This window comes from Oryctolagus cuniculus, chromosome 1 (genome assembly GCF_051225735.1).
Source record: "Oryctolagus cuniculus isolate XC-2025 breed Fujian yellow rabbit chromosome 1, ASM5122573v1, whole genome shotgun sequence".
Classification (NCBI taxonomy): Eukaryota; Metazoa; Chordata; class Mammalia; order Lagomorpha; family Leporidae; genus Oryctolagus; species Oryctolagus cuniculus.
Window position 1 is genome coordinate 95,894,438 of NC_142867.1, and position 20,770 is coordinate 95,915,207.

At 39.3% G+C, this 20,770-nt stretch overlaps 1 protein-coding gene across 3 annotated transcripts in view; it reads right to left on the reverse strand.

The window, feature by feature from the left end:
- PDGFD (platelet derived growth factor D) overlaps positions 1-20,770 on the reverse strand; it is a 275,631-nt gene that overhangs the window by 85,251 nt on the left and 169,610 nt on the right. For 2 of the 3 annotated variants that reach the window (NM_001195762.2, XM_051853313.3), the window contains 2 exon segments: positions 2,246-2,426; positions 6,374-6,578. In NM_001195762.2, coding sequence (NP_001182691.1) covers positions 2,246-2,426; positions 6,374-6,578 — 386 coding nt within the window. 3 annotated transcript variants of the gene reach the window in all.

Sequence of the window (20,770 nt, forward strand, 5' to 3'; positions counted from 1 at the left end):
ATCTAGAGTTTCTACATACCTGAAAGCTAAACTCATTCTACCTTTCGGCATTTAGCCACCAAAGTACTTTGGCCCTATTTGACCACATTTAGTACCAGAAGTCTGTTAAGAGGGGAAAGAGAATCTGCAGCTATTCTCAATAGATGCAGACCAAGAGGCTGCTAAGTAAATACACCAAAATATTGTAACTATCATCAGATCTAAAAAACACAATTGAATGTACCAGCATAGCAAATGAGTTGAGTAATGCTAAACAGTTTACGTCCAAACTACAAAGCCCACCCAGTATTCTATGCAGCACTGGCTGGGAAATGATGATAAATCTGCACCATGAACAAAACTTAAGTATATACACATGCATCTCATTGATGACATGGTTCTGTAACAATATAATAGATTACTCTTTTGATTAATAGGATATAATAGAGTCTTTATTAAGAGATTATAAAAGAGTTGAAAAGTCAGGTTATATTGATGTTGTAGCTGCCATAATGCCATAGTACAATGCATTTCTCACATATTTTTGATGGTGCAGGTGTAACCTACCCTGCTTTATTGCCAGTCAGATAAAAGTATAGCACATACTTCTACTGCATCCTACAAAAGGAATTGTTCCGCCTTAAAGATACTGAGTTATAGTTAGGGTGTTTCAAACTGACTTATGGATCATTCAACTTGATCATAACCAAAGTGCAACAAAAACATATGCATTAATACTAATAGTGATTGATAATTTAAAGAAAATAAGATCCTTCATGAGGCCTATTTATTTTGATGAGGACAAATGGGTTATTGCATACATTAAAAGGCAGAGAAACATCGAAATCAAAGGTTCACAATTCAATTTTAGTGTAAAACAGCATTTCTTGAGTTTGCAATAATGTAAATAATGCATGAGATTGCTTTCAAATAAAACTGGAACCCGTGTCACTGCATACTATTTTTTCACTTAAAATGTTCTGATGTAGAATTCATTTAGTATTTAATAACTCACCATAATGCAAGAAACATTAAATTTTTTAAAAGCAATATTTTCCTATTTTAAATGAATTCTTAAGAGGAAAACATCCCCAAAATTGAGACCATTTTTTTGCTTATTTGGTCTATTTTGACATCCACACTTTGAAAAGGGACAAGGCAGATTGAAGGACAGTAAAAATTGTTGCTGTGAGAATAAATCAATATGTTATGAACACTGGAGTGATTCAGGGATATTTAAGACAACACACAAGCAAAATTATTCCCAATGTTTATATGGACTTATCATACAGTCCACAGTTCTTCTGTCTTATTACTCATCATTTTTTATTGTTAACTTCTTTAATTAATATCATCTCAATCAGATGATAAACTCCAGGAGGTTCCAGCTCAGTTTTGTCTGGTTTATTATTATATTTTTACTAAATCTATCAGAATGTCTGACAATATCATCGTGTCTCTATTATATTAGAATGTCTGACAATATCATCATGTCTCTATTATATCAGAATGTCTGAGAAAGAGGGAGAACAATATTGTTACATTCATTGATGAATTAATGAAGAAGGCTCATGAGTATGTGGGATTCAGCAATTACACTTAATTACAATGCAGATTTTGCTCCACATGGGGTTGAGCACTTTTTAACAATCTTTTAGAGTTGGGAATTGCTCCTATGGTGTTTAAGTAGAGGTGAGATTTAAAATATGCATGGATCTATTAAACAGAATTTATCCTGTTGAATTGCATCCTAAGCTAGACCTTGAAGATGCTGGCCAATGCTGAGGTTCTATGATTATAACCTGGAATCTTTTCAAATCTGAGACATGGTTTAAACTACAATCATCGGACTTATTCTCTGATGGAATTTATAGACAACATTTCAAGCAAAAAGACAAAGTATTTTCTTTAGCTTTATTTCTGAAACCTTGCTCTCTTCTCAAATAGAGCCTTCTATTTGGTTACACATATATTAACCTTGCTTCAGTTGAATTAAGGGTAATTTAATACCTCCTTCCCTATATACTATTTTTTTCTATGAAATTTTTTACAATTCAAGGCCCAATAATTGATATAAAGATCCAAACTGCCATTCCTTGCTAATGAAGGCTTTCACATTTTGGCCAGAGGGTAGGAGAAAACCATACCATAAGAAATTAATAAAGCTGATACACCCTCACACCACTGTATTTAATCATAGAAAATGATCTCTATACTTCATGATAGCAGTGTCTGCTTTTAATCATAGAGTACAAAAGCTACTTACCACAAAAGAATAATAAATCTTGAACCCAGGTTTAGCCACAAAGTAGTCATCAGACTTGAACGTTATTTTAATTTGGTTTGTTCTTGATGTTATCCTTGGAGGAACTTCCTTGTGTCCACACCATCGTCCTCTAATAACGGTACTTGTCTCAGATATATCTTCAACTTCCACAAAATCATACCTAGAATCAATTTGACAATAATGGGCATGTTTTGTTTGAAGTACATTTTGAAACTCATACTTTCACTGAGAAATTTAAACTAAAATATGCAATTTCTCACTAACCTACTAACTGAAGGAAAATTATAACCTGTTGAATTGTTAAAAAGAAGCTAGTTTTTGGATTAGATTTTCTAAATTGAAACTCTAATATCTACTCTAAAAGATGCTTATATATTTTCTGAAAGATGTCTACAAACTTATTTATACATTTATGCATGATAACTCACAGATCACCAACAATCAAAACAAAATTTTCGGGGCATCTAGATTTGAACATTTTCCTGGAAAAATCTAACAACTAGTTTTTTGTATGCTTTGGAAGTCTCAGTTAGGAAATATGCCCAAATATTCATTATGTAAGGTATTTCTAATAAAATCCTCTTTTGAATTTATGGCATTAAATGCCTCCTTGAGAAACGAAATGATTTATATCACTTACAGAATGAGCCCTCTCAATAAAGGGAACAAATGGATAAAGACATGATTTGCCACATTCTCTTTTTGGAAACCATCTTTTGGAGAATTGAAAATGAAATGAATCTTGATGTGAATGGAAGGGGAGAGGGAGTGGGAAAGGGGAGGGTTATGGGTGGGAGGGAAGTTATGGGGGGGAAAGCCATTGTAATCCAAGCTGTACTTTGGAAATTTATATTCATTAAATAAAAGTTAAAAAAAAAAAGAAAACCATCTTTTGGAGAGATCACATCATAAAATACGGCACTTAGCATAAAGGGAAATCTATAACTTTGTGGAAAGATGTGCGCTAACCAATATTGGAGCTGGTTGAATCAGACGAATGAACATAAGACCACGGGTGTGCCTTTGGTATTTGTCAGAGAAACACAGAATCCCAGAATCCAAGAAGACAAGCCAAGGCCTTTTTAGTTTTTCCATGTGAACAGTTGATCCTTCAAGCCTGTCCATAGTATCCCGTTCTTCATTCCATCACAGAATATGACATCTCAGTTTCAGAATTTCCATTTTATAGGGACCCCTTATTCTATTTCCAGACCCCTAACATTTGATTGGTTGAATTGTTTTTCAACTCCTCATTAGTGTCTTATTCCTTTACACTGTCCCAGAATAACTTCAGCTGCTAAAGTCATGCACAAAATGATGGGCATCCAGGGTAAATTCCAGCACAAAATTCACATCTATCTTATATTTTCTTGTCATGACTACCAGAAGAAATCAGCATAAGAATCATGGTGTCTGAATATAAAGAAAATCCATATGACTTCACCAGTCTTACTCATGGACCTCAAAACTCTTATTGAATAGGTAGAATTTTGAAGCAACTGTAAACTAATGATATTGTGTCTAAATTTCTTTAGCAATGGTTTACAACACCCTTGTGCCCTATGCCTCAGTTTCCTTATGCACAAACTAAGAAGGCTTATAAACTTTTACCAGCTAGATATATCTTGTTGCAGTGTAAATTAACTTCTAAGAATTTATACAGTACTTGGAAGGTGAAAAGCACAAAGAATCATTATTCAAGCAATAAAGTATTACAACGTAAACATCAAGGAGGCTTTGGAACAGATGGTAGGAAATCAATTGCATTTCATTTCAAATATAATATGTGTAAATCATATTTATTGCATGAGGCATGGTTTATGTGAGACTTTGTTTGCAACACAATAGGTCACTTGTGTTGAAAATTTTTGGAAAAACCCAACAACAGTATAATTTTACCTCTGAATATAAAGTCCAGAAAGTACCATTTTGCAAATCACTAAACTGTCACTCCCCGTTTCCTCTCCTCTTTTCTACCTCTTATTTCTCTACCCTCTTCCATACAATTTGAAGGAAACAGCAAAGATTTCATGAAGGGTTCAGAGAGAAAGCCTACCTAACTCCCTCTTCTATTTTAAAGGCCAGAATCAAAAGGACTCACTATTGGGACCAAAATTCTAGCTCAGTTGTGGTTTCCCTTCTGTGATACTGTGAGGAAAATGTGTGTGTGTGTGTGTGTGTGTGTGTGCATGTGTATGTTTGGCCTATGTCCCTGGTTCTTGACACAAAGCTCCCCGGGCTCCTGGAACTTCTTAGTGCTGGGGTGAGTGCTTGCTGTTCATAATGATAACCTTTCAACAATAACCAAGTGTATGCTAATGACATGCCTCTAGATAGGCACCTACATAGCTTCAGAATGGGGACTGGTCAACAGAAAGAGTAAAGCATAATTAGGGGGTTGGAAATTTTAAAAACTCTGGAGAGAAGAGAGGACGTAGAGAGTGAGTGTAGTCAACATCGCACAATGATGAAAGCAATCATATACATACTCAGACCTCCCTAAAACCCTGACTACAGAGTTCAGAGGGCTGTTGGGCAGAATAACTTGAGATGCTTGAAGGGTGATTGACTTGAAGGACACACCCTTCCTACTACCTTGCTCTGTTTAGCTATTCCATTTGGCTGTTTCTGCGTTATATACTTTATAATAAACTGTTAATGTAACACTAAGTGTTTTCTTGAGTTTCATGAGCTCTTCTAGCATATTATAAAACCAAAGGAGGAGGTTGTGCAACCTTGTGATTTATAGCTGTCCATCAGAAGTAGATGGACAGCTGGCAACTGAGACCTACAATTGCATCTAACATGGGAGCAGCAGTCTTGTAGGGCCAAGTCCTACACTCGTGGGATGTGACACTAACTCCAAGTAGATAGAGTTACATTGAATTATAGGCCATATAGCACTGTCAGAGAACTGGCTGATAGGGATAAACCCTCCTTCACAGTTGGTGTCAGAAGTACCTGATGCACAGAAACAGATCATGGGACCTTCTGTGTCATCACCTTTAACAATATTTCAATAACATTTATTTTTTTCCCTAAGACAGTAAATTAGGTCTCCCTTTCAAGGTTAAAAAGACACAAGATTAGGTTTCATTTACTCTCTTTGTAAATATTAACTGGTTCTTCATGCAGGTATTCAGCTCTGCTTTCTGGCATACATTACCCTCTGTGGTCCTAGAAAGTAAGTCATTGCTGTTATTCTTGGAAAAATAGCAACATAGTAAAAGCTGTCAGCATAATCAACATGCAACAAAGGGCAACCAAATTTGAGGCACCCCTTTTTATTATTCGAAGGAAAATAAACCTGCTGGAAGGATTTGGCAGTTCAGTAGTTCATTGGCAATGCAGAACAAATGCATGCAGAAAAGTACAAAACCTGAAGGAAAATCCTGCCAGAGTCTTACACATGCTAATTAAGCGAGTAAGATGCTGTGAGCAGACATTTCAAAGAACGACAGTGCAGGATTTCTCTGATAAATAAACTCTGAAGGAAGAAGACTGTCAGGCACAGCTTTCATCTTTCACTCGTGACCCAGCAACCACAGGAAACAGATTCCTCTGAAGAACACTTGGCCTCAGGTTCCTTTCTCTTCCTCTTGCAGATCTCTGAGGCCTTGATACTAGGAATTCAGCATAAGGCCCTGATGGGGTCCTCAGCCAGCACTGGGGGAAATAATGTGGTCACAGTGGCTTGGGTCAATGCCAGGGACCCAGCAGGGGCTGATGTCCACTATAGCAAGGGGCAGGCTTTGACCAGGCCACATGATATAGCCGCAGGTGACATGGGACACTGGTCGTCTTTTCCTGCTCACAAAGCCTGCAAAGGACAGGCACCTCTAGATTCCACCCTACCTGAGCAGTCACAGTCATGACTGGTGTGGAGGCGGGTTTCTGTCAATCAATCACTCCAGGTTATTAGTTCAGCCGCAGCACAACCTTTGCTGTGCTGCCTACTACGGCTGACACAAAGGCTTACTGAAAATAACACGGCATATTATGGGTAGGTCCAAAAGGCTCAAAGGGAACATCTCATATGATGCTTTAACTTCATCCTTCTCTCACCTTCGGATGGTACCCTCAAATGGATTGTTTTGTTTCACTTACCTACAGATATCATTTTCTGCCTCCTCTAATCCAAACTGATGGTCAAACGCTAGTTGTATCCTTGTTTTCTCCTGGGAGTGGAGCCTCCACGTCAGAAGCAGGTTCCTGGGGTAGCTGTTCGGGAAGCGAGGACTCTGCACATGGCCATTTCCTGTCACCTGGATGGTCTCATCTTTTCGGTACAAGTCTGTGAGGTGATTGCTCTCTGTTAGTAGTCACAACTTGTAGAAATTAGTATGTTGCTCCAATTACAGGAAAGCAAAAAAAGAACAGTTTATAACGTATCACATTTCAAAGCATTTCTGGATTTTGTTTAAAAATATAAAAACAAATAGTCTTCGGGTTAAACAAGCAACACAGATATTTCTTCTATTATCCCTACTTCTCCAAAGTATTCAAGTCTAGATTTAATGTCTAATATTTTGGGGGCTTTCTGACATAATTCTGATAAGCAATAATTAGTAATTATTTCAGAACTCAGGCTTATTTAGATTGGAATCAAAATCAGCTAATAATTTTAAATAGTTAATCTTTTCTGTATAACATAAAAACTATTTATTTATTTATTTACTTTTAAAATAATTTTGTTAATACTACGTCAGTAGTCTATCTCCAGTAGGAGCACAAGAAGAACCATATAAATATCATTTAAAGAATGAATGAGTGAAAAATAAATGAAAAGACTCTACTAGTATTTAATAGCCAGTTATTTTAGGAGTATATTAATGCAATACTTTCCAGTTGATTGCTCTGCTATAAAAATTATATATATATATGTATTTTTTCCTTAGCTTTCTGTGACTTACAAGTCCAATTCTTATTGTATTTTCTTGTATTATATAATAAAGAATTTGTCTTGTTCTTTGTCCTGGCTTCCTGAAAGAGGGTTTCTAAGCCCCTGGAATTTCCTAAGTGGTCTAATGTCTCTATATTCTTGGAGGGACCCCTGGGACGCTACCTGAGTTTATGCTAATGAGGCCATAGACTATGGGTCCCTAGATCATTTCAGAATGAGGGCTGAGCATTCCAGAAAGACCAGCTATGTGACAACAGGGTTAAAGGCTTTGAGCCTTGGGAAATCAGCCTGATCTGTCAATCTCCAGAAATGGAAAAGAGGTTAGAAATCCAGGCTAATCATGTTGTCCATGATGCAATCAATCAGGTGTGCTTAAGGAAGCCCCAGTAAAAGTTCTGGATTTGAAGGCTTGGATAAGCCTTGTGGTTGTTGATGCCTAGAATTGTGCTGGGAGGGTGATGTGGCCTGAGGACATGGGGACTTCAATCTGGGGGACCTCTAGATCTTGCTCTTTGTATCTCTGGGTGATCCTGATTTGAAACCTTTACAGCAAAACTTTAGCTGCAGGCATGGTGCTTTCCTGAATTCTCTGAATTGTTCTATTCAAGCAAATGATGAAACCTAAGGGATTGTGTGAAATTCTGAATCCACAGCCAGATGGTGAGAAATGAGGTGAAATTTGACCTAACTCTGGGAAGTTTGAATCAGAACTGCATTGCTCAGTGGGTCCTTTTCTCAGCTCTCAGTATTTACTCCAACTTGAGATTTCGGCTTCTTAGTACTTTCCTCCCCTCCCCCTACGCTGACCTTCAGCTGCAGTCTATTTGTGTTCACCCACAGAGAATTGACTTTGAGGCCTGTAATTCAGTACCCTTGTTTGGGGAGACTAAACTAGTGGACAGAAACCACCATAAGTTAGGGTGGCTATTAAATCTTCCAAAATAAGAGATGGGGCTGAAAAGGAATTGGCATGTGAAACACGAATGCCTCTCTCTCTCTTATGTGCATAATGGAATTTAAACCATCTCTGGGGGTTTCATTCCGGGGATGATGTATCCCAGTTGCTTTGGTTTGGAGGGAGCCATGGGTACTGGAAGAGTTGATGTCTCCACTCCTGCCTGGGGATGACAGCACTGGTTTGCAGTCACGTCACCACCTGTGGTGAGTGGGGCAATCAGAGGACCTTCCAGGATTTGAAACTCATTTTCTCCACTTGACACTTTTCCCTTTCCTTGACCTTCAGCTAAAAATATAGATGTGAAAGCCACCTGCCTACTCATTCGGTCATAAGAAGCTTTTAGGAAGGGGGTCTGAAGGCTTGTTTTCTAGGCTGACTCAAGTCACTCAAAAATTATTAATTACAGACTCCAAAAACAACATGCTGTAGAATGTTTAAGACTTCTATCATTTGAGCAACACTTTCACAATTTTTTCATGCCATCAATACTTGATATTTTTCTCTACATTAATACTTAAATCAAAATTGAATTTATTCTAAAATAAAACTTTATCAATTATGTATATGTTATTCAATACCACTGGCCATGGATAGAATGTAACCATGAATCTAAATACATAGCTATTAAATGTTAAAGTGTCCACCTCAGGGATTCTGATTCATCTTCTGTATAATAGCAGAGCAGGCAGCAGATTTTTTCTTTGTTCTCTTTGAGGGGTAATATTTAATGGCTTTCTGTGTTTTTTTTTCCCCCCCTGTTACAGATACTATGCTGGATTCAGATCTATTTCAAAAATGTTTAAGGCGGGTACCTGTCTTCATACATCTGAAAACAAAGTCCATGCATGCAGCCCTCGCATATATAAGGCACAAAGGAAGACAGACCGCAGACTGTACATGCACTGGTGGCCCAGAAGCAGGGAGAACTGAAAGGCGGCAGGTGCACAGTGTTCTCCTGTGATCATGGAAGGAAGGTTTTCCTAAGCAGAGTCCCAGGGGGCTCAAGTGAGACACACAGGGGCTACACATTCTACACACTACCTACGGAAATATTTGAAGGCCAGGCAGAAGTGTCTACCTGATAAGGGTAGAAACAGGATAGGTGTGGAATGGATAAATGTGGTACTACAAAGATGAATGGGAAGGACAGTGCTTCCAATAGGAATGGCTCCTGGGAATTAACTGCTGTGTAATAAGGTTCTGACCTCCAAGGGCACAGAGTAGGGAAGTCACATCAGAGGAGAAACATCAAAAGGAACCTGTAGTTAAGAAAGGAATGCAAAGGGGGGGGGGGTCACAAGGACAGCTACATGTGAAGTCCAGGAGCTCAGTCCAGGACAGTGCTACTGATACATCACAGTACTGCAGGGGGAACATTTCTGAAGAAACACAAATTCCATTGCGATGTGGTAATGAGTGGGTAGGAATGCTAGCAGCCTTTCAGGATCCAGGCATAGACCTGAGCACACAGAACAGAACAAATGTGAGACCTCGCCCTGACAGAGGGAAGCAGCAGCCTAGGGAATCAGTGAATTCTTGAAAACAGGACTTGTACTGACGGGGGTGGGGGGGATCTCTGTGCTGGTGGACAGGCCATGTCTAAGTCAGTCTGCCCAGGAAAGAGAGGATTTCAAGGAGCCGTGCTGAATAACATTAAATGCAGGGGCTGGCACTGTGGGGCAGAGCTTTAAGCCACCACCTGTGACACTGGCATTCCCAAGTCCTGGATGCTCCACTTCTGATGCAGCTCCCTCCTAATACTCCTGGGAAAAAAACAGAAGAGGGAGCAAATGCCTGGGCCTCTGCCCCGACATGGGAGACTCAGATGGAGTTCCTGGCTCATGGCGTTGGCCTGGCCTGGCCTGGCTCTGATCACTGTGGCTATTTGAGGAATGAACTAATAGATGGAAGATGGATCTCTCTCTCTCCCAGGTCCCAACACATACCACCCTCCAAAAAGCCCCAATAACTGTCTTTCAAATAAATAAATAAATTACTTTAAAAAATAATGTCAAATGCAGGGGCAAGGCAAGGAGACAACAGTTGGAGGAAAGACCATAGAGCTTGTGAATAACAAATTCCACAACATCCTTTAAAGGGACACTTCTAGAAATTCTTACAAGTACAAATGGAACCACTTTTTTCCTTTTTGCATTAAAGGCTAGATTGCCTTAAACATACTAACTCTGGTTATAAATGAAATGCCAGGTATATTTTCAAGAAGGCTGTAGAGTGGTTGGAGAGAGTTTTCCATCTAATGTAGATTAGATTAATGTAATTAGATTTCCATCTAATGTTGATTAAAACAATTGGTTCCAGTTTAGTACATCAACTGTACTCCATGAGTATGATATCCAACTACAGAGAAAAAAAAACATAGATTTTCTGATTTATTTTCCTTAAAACCATAGTTCTTCCAGAGTATACAGATATAAAAACTAAATATTATTATTAGCAATCACCTCTGCAGTGTTTATTTTGTGCTAGGCATTGTTCTAAGAATTTTGCATATTTCCTGTATAATGTTTAATGACGTTATATACTCACATATGACCTATGGGCTGTGACTGCGTGTGTGTATGTGACCATGCATGTGAACTCATAACCACTCTCTGAGATAGGTGTTACCATGTTCATCATTTGATAGATGGAGATTCTGAGGAATAGGGAGCTCAAATAACTTGCCCATGATCACAGAGCTAGTGACGGGTAGAGCCAGAATAAAAACCCTGGCATTTTGGTTGCAGAATTGATGTTTTTCACCACTGTGCCATAGATGATCTTCTTCCTAGTCTGAAATTGGCGAGCAGCAATTTTAGGTTCTTGATTACCATAATGGACTTTAACATTAACATTTGAATCTCATTGTTTACATATAATTTATAACTTCTTATCAACTCAGCTATATTTAGCAGAAGAGTCACAACGAACTACAGATGCAGAGAACAACCATTCAAGTTAAACTTGAGAAGACGAGCACAGTACTGCATACATAGTCATGTTCCTTAACTTGGTGTTCCAATGTTACCTAACATTTATGCAGCAGTTATTATGTGCCAAGAACTACAACAAGTGGTTTAAAGCCACTATTTAATTTCATCCTCACAACAACCCTAGGCAATTGATAACATCCCTGCTGTACAAAGATGATCTGAGAGTTTAAGAAACTTGTGACCCCAAGGCACACAGTGAGTGATCCAATCACAGTTTGACCCCAGGCGGTGTACTTTGGAGCACACATGCTGAAACAGAGCACTTCATATACTGTTGAACTATAAAAATAGGAAACAAATCATCTTTCATAGACAGCAAATAATTCTTCTGGATGTTTATATGGCAAGAATATAAAGTCTTACTTTGCACTTTAACACAGAAGGAGGTTAGGATCTTCAAAACTTCTGAGACATGAATTTAACTTAAAAGTAGCCAATTAAATTGAAAAAGGAGAGACAAAATTTTATATTTGTCTAGTCTGTCCCAAATCTCTAAAAAAACTCAGCTCAGGGCCAGTGTTGTGGCAAAGTGGGTAAAGGCTCTGCTTGCGATGCTGGCATCCCATACTGGTGCTCTTTGATTTCCCAGCAGCTCCACTTCTGACCCAGCTCCCTGCTAATGGTCTGGGAAAAGCAGTGGAAGATGGCTCAAGTGTTTGGGCCCCTGTCACCCAAGTGGGAGACACAGATGAACTCCTGGCTTTGGCCTGGCCCAGACTTGTCTGTTGTAGCCACTTGGGGGATTGGACCAGGAGAATCTCTCTCTCTCTCTCTCTCTCTCCCCCTCCCTCCCTCCCTGTCTGTAACTCTTTCAAAATAAATAAATCTTAAAAATAAAAATCCTTAGCTCACCAAAACTAGTATTACAGGAGCTCATGAAAAATTATTGCAGTCATTCTCATTTATCTCTGGAATTCACCCAGATCAATGGTTCTCAAAGTGTGGTCCCCAGACCAGCATCATGGTCATCACCTAGGAACTTCTCAGAAACGCAAATTCTCAGACCCCATCCCAGACCCACCCGAGCCGAAGTGCTGGAGTGAACAGAACATAGGAAATCCTCCAGGTGATTCTGATGCACCTCTAAGTTGGAGAACCACCGAGAATCTCACATTCTCTACTCTTTTGGTTCTTATACCCATCTTCATTGGCCCCTCCACCTCCCTACTACAACTCCAGACCTCACATCTGGTTTTTCATCTTGTCATTTTGATGACCTGTCTTGTATTCATTTTCTTTTTTTTTTTTTTTAAACTTTTATTTAATGCATATAAATTTCCAAAGTACGACTTATGGATTACAATGGCTTCCCCCCCATACCGTCCCTCCCACCCACAACCCTCCCCTTTCCCACTCCCTCTCCCCTTCCATTCACATCAAGAATCATTTTCGATCATCTTAATATACAGAAGATCAGCTTAGTATACATTAAGTATGGATTTCAACAGTTTGCTCCCACACAGAAACATAAAGTGAAAAATAATAGATGATTTTTTTTAAATGATGATGAAATCAGAGCAGACCTATTGTCATGTTTAATCCCAGTGAGAGTCAAGTTGGGAATTGATAATTTCTTTTTTTTTTTTTTTTTTTTTTTACAGAGGATCAGTTTAGTATACATTAAGTAAGGATTTCAACAGTTTGCACCCCCATAGAAACACAAAGTGAAATATATTGTTTGAGTACTCGTTATAGCATTAAATCTCAATGTACAGCACATTAAGGATAGAGATCCTACATGAGGAGTAAGTGCACAGTGACTCCTGTTGTTGACTTTACCAATTGACACTCCTGTCTATGGCATCAGTAATCTCCCTATGCTCCAGTCATGAGTTTCCAAGGCTATGGAAGCCCTCTGAGTTCTCCGACTCTTATCTTGTTTAGACAAGGTCATAGTCAAAGTGGAGGTTCTCTCCTCCCTTCAGAGAAAGGTACCTCCTTCTTTGATGACCTGTTCTTTCCACTGGGATCTCACTCGCAGAGATCTTTTGCCAGAGTGTCTTGGCTTTCCATGCCTGAAATACTCTCATGAGCTTTTCAGCCAGCTCCGAATGCCTTTAGGGCTGATTCTGAGGCCAGAGTGCTATTTAGGACATCTGCCATTCTATGAGTCTGCTGAGTATCTCACTTCCCATGTTGGATCACTTTCTTACCTCTGCTCTTGGAACTTTTTTTTTATTATTATTTTTATTTTTTGACAGGCAGAGTGGACAGTGAGAGAGAGAGACAGAGAGAAAGGTCTTCCTTTGCCGTTGGTTCACCCTCCAATGGCCGCCACGGCTGGTGCACTGCGGCCGGCGCACCGCGCTGATCCGATGGCAGGAGCCAGGTGCTTCTCCTGGTTTCCCATGGGGTGCAGGGCCCAAGCACTCGGGCCATCCTCCACTGCACTCCCTGGCCACAGCAGAGAGCTGGCCTGGAAGAGGGGCAACCGGGACAGAATCCGGTGCCCCGGCCAGGACTAGAACCCGGTGGGCCGGTGCCGCAAGGCGGAGGATTAGCCTAGTGAGCCGCGGCACCGGCCTGGAACTATTTCTAAGATATGTTTTCCACACACAATGTCCTAGAGAAAGAGGTCATCCAAATCTGTGCCTTTGACAGTGGGTATCACATCTTATTTTAGCCTTCCTTATTCATGGAAAAGTCATCACTGATTCCAATACATGCATGTTATAACTCATGATCACATATAATAATGCTTAAGGAGACATGATGGTATGAATAATGGCATTAATTTTATTTCTTCTGTTAGAATACAATATTATGACAATTATAAAGTTATCTCACTATAATAATACAAACTGCAAAAGGCAAACAAGAGTTGTTGAACTAGAGATTTAAATGCTTGATCAATGATCCCTTAGGAACAAACTGACATAGTTATAGGTTCTGCCACCTCACACAAATTGACCATTGTAGAAACATATCTTATGCCCCATGTTCCCTAGCTAGGTGCCTACAACAATGATTGAGTCACAAATGCTATATTCAGCTACAAGCCAAAACTGAAGAATAGTAAATAAAGTTAGAAAATTTCCAACTTGCAAAGGGACTTATCACCATATTTCATTTGCAAAGTTGCCATTTTATAATCTACAATATGCATAATGATGATTGCCCAGAATGTAGCTAATGATATTGAAACTATTTGGTCTGACTTCTATGGCTAAGCAGCCACAGTAAACCTACTTAATTCAGGTGTTGTGCCACATAAACTCCTATTTTGCAAGCTCACAAAAAATAAGTTGAGAATGGGGCCGGTGCTGTGGCGTAGCAAGTAAAACCTTCGTCCGCAGTGCAGGCATCCCATATGGGCCACAGTTCAAGTCTTGGCTACTCCACTTCCGATCCAGCTCTCTGCTATGGCCTGGGAAAGCAGTAGAAGATGATCCAAGTCCTTGGCCCCTGCACTTGCATGGGAGACTCAGAAGAAACTCCTGGCTCCTGGCTTTAGATTGGTGCAGCTCCAGCCATTGTGGCCAATTGGGGAGTGAACCAGCAGATGGAAGACTTCTCTCTCTCTCTCTCTCTGCCTTTGCCTCTCTGTAACTCTGCTTTTCAAATAAAATAAATGAATGTTTAAAAAAATAAGTTGAGAAAAAAATAGAAAAGTGGTATCATAGCCTTCCTGTGCTTTTTAAAATGTTAAATTGTTTAGTTATTTTAACAAGTACTAAACCAACAGAAAGAATTGTTGCTAGTGAAAAGAACAGAAGGCTGGTATATGTAAGAGATGCATCTTGAATTTAGCTCTAATTTCTGTACCTTTCCCATGTACCACAAACAGTAGCATAAGCACATCATGTCATATTTCTGGCTTCTGTTTCCCAAATCAGTCCTTTAAGGTGTGGGATAACCTGGCATTTAATATTTCTTTCAGGTCTAAAATGATGGTTTTTAAAACATATTTATTTGTTTTATTTGAAAGGTAGAGTAAGAGAGAGAGAGAGAGAGAGAGAGAGAGAGAGAGAGAATGAATCTTCTATCCACTGCTTCCCTCCTAACAGCTATAATGGCCAAAGCTGGTTAGGTCTGAAGCCAGGAGCCAGGAGCTTCTTCAAGGTCTCCTGCATGGGTGCAGGGGCCCAAGGACTTGGGCCATCTTCCATTGTTTTCCCAGGCACATTAGCAGGGATCTGGATGAGAAGAAGAGCACCGGGGACTCAAACTGGCACCCATAAGCGATGCTGGCACCACAGGTGCTGCCTTTACCTGTTACACCACAATGATGGCTCCCTTGATAGCTTCCTTTCAAGGGGACAGAATTGCCAGTAATTGGACCATGGTTAATGGGAAAGATGAAGCAACAATGGGACAATGGAATGTGAAATCCAAAATCTCCAGTGGGATAAATGGTCAGATACTTTTGCTATCTAAAACTGACGTTAAATATAGTTGCATGTTATCATTGTAATAGTACAAATGGAAGATTTTAACAAGTTGTTCAAACACATGTTTAGGAAAATCTTTATTTCTCATCAAATAGGAAAATATCCTGACACATAAGTATCCACTGAGCACAAGAATCTGTGTTGCACACATTAAGGCTGCATTACAATAAAATTTTTAATGTGGAAATAATGTATTTTTTAAAACAAAAAACTGAGTAAGGACTTCTCTCTGAGGCTGTCTAAATACCAAAGATACAAGCTGAAGATAATGAAAGGTATTTTATAATTTCTTAGCAACTTTCATCGATAAGTAAAAAGAAAATCATCATGCAGAATGTTAAGATTCTGAAATGAGTATGTCTTGTTCATCAATATCACCCCTGTGCCTTGGCAGTGAAGACATACAGAGACACTCAAAATACATCCGTTAAATACGACATGGATGGATGGTTGCTACAAAGTACGCATATTTGGAGTTCTTAGAAACTGAAAGGCAGATAACAGCAAGTAAGATAACAAATAAAAGGAAGTGTTATCAGAAATAAAGTTGTAAAATGCCCCAAACATTTTATTCCTAAGAAATTCAATTTCAATGTAGCCAGCAGGCCTGAAATTTATGGAAACTCATTTAGCATGAATATTAAAGGATTATTTTTGGAAGAGTTCCATTGAAATGATCATCTTTGCCCTCTGGTTTAGATATTCATTCTGAAATGACTAAATCTTATTCTTGCCAATTTCCATCAAATAACCTACCAGCTACACCACAGCCATATCATATCACACTGTAAAGAGTTGTGATCCAGAAAGTAAAGAATCACAAGACTGGAATAGAGAAATTTGATGTTATATTTGGGGAGTATTATCAGGTTTATTATTTATGTATTATTACTAAGAAATATATAAAATCAGGGGCTAGCTCTGAACAATGATCACCCTATGCAACAAAAGTTCAGCAAGATAAACTTAGAAAACATAGTTCTGTGTCTAATACATATATTATTACTTAAACCTATCAAATAATCTCTGCACTCTCCAGACAGAACAAACAAATAGAATACATAGAAAAGTATCTTGGCCGGCGCTGCAGCTCACTTGGCTAATCCTCCGCCTGTGGTGCCAGCACCCCGGGTTCTAGTCCTGGTTGGGGCACTGGGTACTAGTCTCGGTTGCTCCTCTTCCAGTCCAGCTCTCTGCTGTGGCCCAGGAAGGCAGTGGAGGATGGCCCAAGTGCTTGGGCTCCTGGCTTCGGATTGGCGCAGTGCGCCGGCTGCAGCAGCCATTTGGGGAGTGAACCAACAGAGGAAGATCTTTCTCTCTGTCTCTCTTTCACTGTCTAACTCTGCCTGTCAAATAAATAAATAAATAAATATTAAAAAATAGAAAAGTATCTTAGGACACTGAATAGTACCTTGATTGGTGAGAGAGTACAGTGTATGGTTAAAAGGGCAAAACAGAAAAAAAAAAAGAGATGGAGAATATACAAGAGAATAGGGCACGAAGTCCCTAACTAAAAACTGAGTCAGTGTGGCCAGCATTGTGGCACAATTGGTAAAGCCACGGCCTGCAATGCTGGCATCTTATATGGGCAACAGTTTGAGTCTCGACTGCTCCACTTCTTATCCAAGCCCCTGATAATGCACCTAGGAAGGCAACGAAGGATGGTTCAAATCCTTGGGCCTCTGCACCCACATAGGAGACCTGGAAAAAGCTCTTGGCTTCTGGCTTCAGCTTGGCCCATCCCTGGCCATTGTGGCCATTTGGGGAATGAACCAACAGATGCAGATATTCTCTCTCTCTCTCTCTCTCTCTCTCTCTCTCTCTTTCTTCCTAAACTCTGACTTTCCAATAAACAAATAAACCTTTGAAAAAAATGAGTAAGTCAATTTGTAGAACAGATTCTAAAATACACAATTGAAATTAAACTAGGTAATTTTCCATGAATTTCCTCCTTATTTAAAAAGTACAGAGTTGGAGTCTCACCATGTGAACTAAATTCCTAAACTATCTGGCCCAGTGCTGTGGCATAGTGGGTTAAGCTTCCTGGAGTGCCAGCATCCCATATGGGAGCTGGTTTGAGTCCTGGCTGCACCACTTCCAATCCAGATCTCTGATAATGTGCTTGGGCAAGCAGCAGAGGATGGCCTAAGTCCTTGGGCTCCCTGCACCCACATGCAAGACAAGTTTCTGGCTCCTGGTTTCTGTTTCCTAGCTCTGGGCCAGTGCGACCATCTGGGGAGTGAACCAGAAGATGGAAAACCTCTTTGTCCTTCTCTTCCTCTTTCTCTGTAACTCTGCCTTTCAAATATTAAAATAAATCATAAAAAAAAAAACTGGAACTAAGGAATCTTTAACACCTAGTACATGCTCCTAGTGAAAATCAATCTTACCACATCAGCTTTCTAAAAATAATGTTCACTGTGCTCAACCCATTGCCTACCTTTAAGTGACACAAAAGCAAAGCTTATTAAACACCAGATATTCAATAAATACATATATAATACGTATTTAATAAAATACATACACTTCTCCATCAGAGATTTTTCTATGAACTCAGTGCAAATACAAAACCTTTCTTTTTATAAAAGTATTGAGCAGAGTGAATGATTGTTTGCCAGTTACATGTTTTTATTTAAAACAATTTACAGTTCCTTTTGGCAAAACCAAGAGGTTAATTTTTTGTTATCAATCTTGTTTATAATAACAAAAATAATTCATCACTTAATTACCCCCTGAATTAAAGATTAGTTGACTTCAAGAATCTGAATTGGGACCGGCACTATGGCACAGCGGGTTAATGCCCTGGCCTGAAGCGCTAGCATCCCATATGGATGCTGGTTCAAAATCTGGCTGCTCCTCTTCCGATCCAGCTCTCTGCTCTGGCCTGGGAAAGCAGTAGAAGATGGCCCAACTCCTTGGGCCCCTGTACCCACATGGGAGATCGGGAAGAAGCTCCTGGCTCCTGCTTCAGATCGGCTCAGCTCTGGCCGTTGCAGCCAATTGGGAATGAACCAGAGGATGGAAGACCTCTCTCTCTCTCTGGGTCTCCTCTGTCTGTGTAACTCTGACTTTCAAATAAATAAATAAATCTTTAGAAAAAAATAGAATCTGAATTTGCCAAAATAAATAAATAAATAAATAAAGTACCACAAAGTCCTTTTGAACACTTGCCAAAAACTGTCCCCAAGAGTGTAGTAACACTCAAAGTACTATGGTGGTAACTATGACTTCTCACCTCAGCAGGTCTTTTAATGTATAAGGATTTGTTTTGCCACTGTAAATCAGTAAGTATTCAGACTTTCCTTCAAAATAACTTGCATTTACAGGTAAAACACAGAAGTGATTGTATAATATTAAAATGGAAGTCATTTTGCTTCCTGAAACTTAAAATCTGGATAAAGATCGACTTAAAATATCAATATTTATCACACTATGACAGTTGAACTTAATTCTGTCATAATTCTCTTCTGTTAAAGTCTTTCTGTGTTGTGATACTGTTGGTTACAGGTAAACAATGTGAAAAAAGTGAACTTTGCAGATGAGACAGAGCAGTGTTTAATGGCATGATAGTATTTCAGGATTAAGCTATAGAGAAACTCTTTCAATCAAACACACACCCAGAAAACAACAAGACAACCACCATGACAAAACACATTAGCTTTAACTACTGCCAACATAGCGCAGAGATACAGAAATAGAGGAGGTAAAACAAAAAGAAAAATACCCTAGAGTAAGTAGACTTAGGGTTTTTTTCTGGAGAATATTTATGGTAGAGAAACCAGTTGTAGTAGTGCATTTTCTGTTTATTCAACATAATACCGGGCACAGAGTGAATTATAAAGAAAAGAAGTGAATTTTGCCTACTGGCTCTGGAGCTTGGAAATTCAAGTGCATTTGAATGCTAGCAGCTGAGTGGCTTCTGGTGAGGGCTACGTTAGTTAATTCATGTCAGAAAGCGGCAGGGCAAGTGGCTGTGTGTGAAACAGAAGAAATACATCATCTACACTCTAGTAAGTAATCCAGTGTTTCAGGAGTAAGAACTCACTCCACCAAACAAGCACAAATCCCTCCTACAGACCTAACCACCACTTAAAGGTTAAAAAAAAATTACTCCTGATACCACTATAATGACACTTAGATTTCAACAGGGGTTTCAGAGACGACAAACCATGTTTAAACCAAAGCACCACATTCTTATCAATATTTGTCAAGAAAGACTATGGAACTGGCTGGCGCCATCGCTCACTAGGCTAATCCTCCACCTGCGGCACCGGCACCCCGGGGTTCTAGTCCAGGTCGGGGAGCCGGATTCTGTCCCGGTTGCTCCTCCTCCAGTCCAGTTCTCTGCTGTGGCCTGGGAGTGCAGTGGAGGATGGCCCAGGTCCTTGGGCCCTGTACCTTCATGGGAGACCAGAAGTACCTGGCTCCTGGCTTTGGATCAGTGCGGTGTGCCACAGTGGCCACTGTGGGGTGAACCAATGGAAAAAGGAAGACCTTTCTCTCTGTCTCTCTCTCACTATCCACTCTGCCTTTCAAAAAAAAAAAAAAAAAAAAAAAAGACAGACAGACTATGGAATTAATGTGTGAGCTCTGGGTAATCACAGAGAATGAGGACCTTCTGAAATTATTTTATAGGGTCTATTTAAGGAGGAAGAAATGAATGCAATGAAGCTGACGGGGGATTGAACAGTACAGCAGAGATAAGATGATCATAAACTATATAATGATTAAAAATTGTACTACATGAAAGAATATATAAAAACATTTCTCACTTGCTTCTTTTATTTGTTTCTTTAAATTTTATTTAAGGTATTCAAATTTGGGAGCCTAGTGATTCTTCCCACCCTACTCTCCTTCCTTTCTGCACTCCTACACTTCTTCCTCCTCTTTCCTATTCCCACTCTTAATTTTTACAAAGATCTATTTTCAGTTTCCTTTATACTCATTAGATTAACCTTACAGTAAGTAAAGAGTTTAACAAATAGTATCAAGAAAAAAAGCACTATTCCTCAGTAGAGACAAGGGCTGTAAACAATCATCAAATCTCAAAGTGTCAATTTCACTCCTATACGTTTAGATACTGTATTAGTTACCACAGATCAGGGAAAACATATGGTATTTGTCTTTCTGGGACTTTATTTTAATAAGTATAATGGTTTCCAGTTGTATCCATTTTGTTGTAAAAGACAGGATTTTATTTTCCTAAATGCTGAGTAGTATTCCATAGTGTATATATGCCATAATTTCTTTATCCAGACA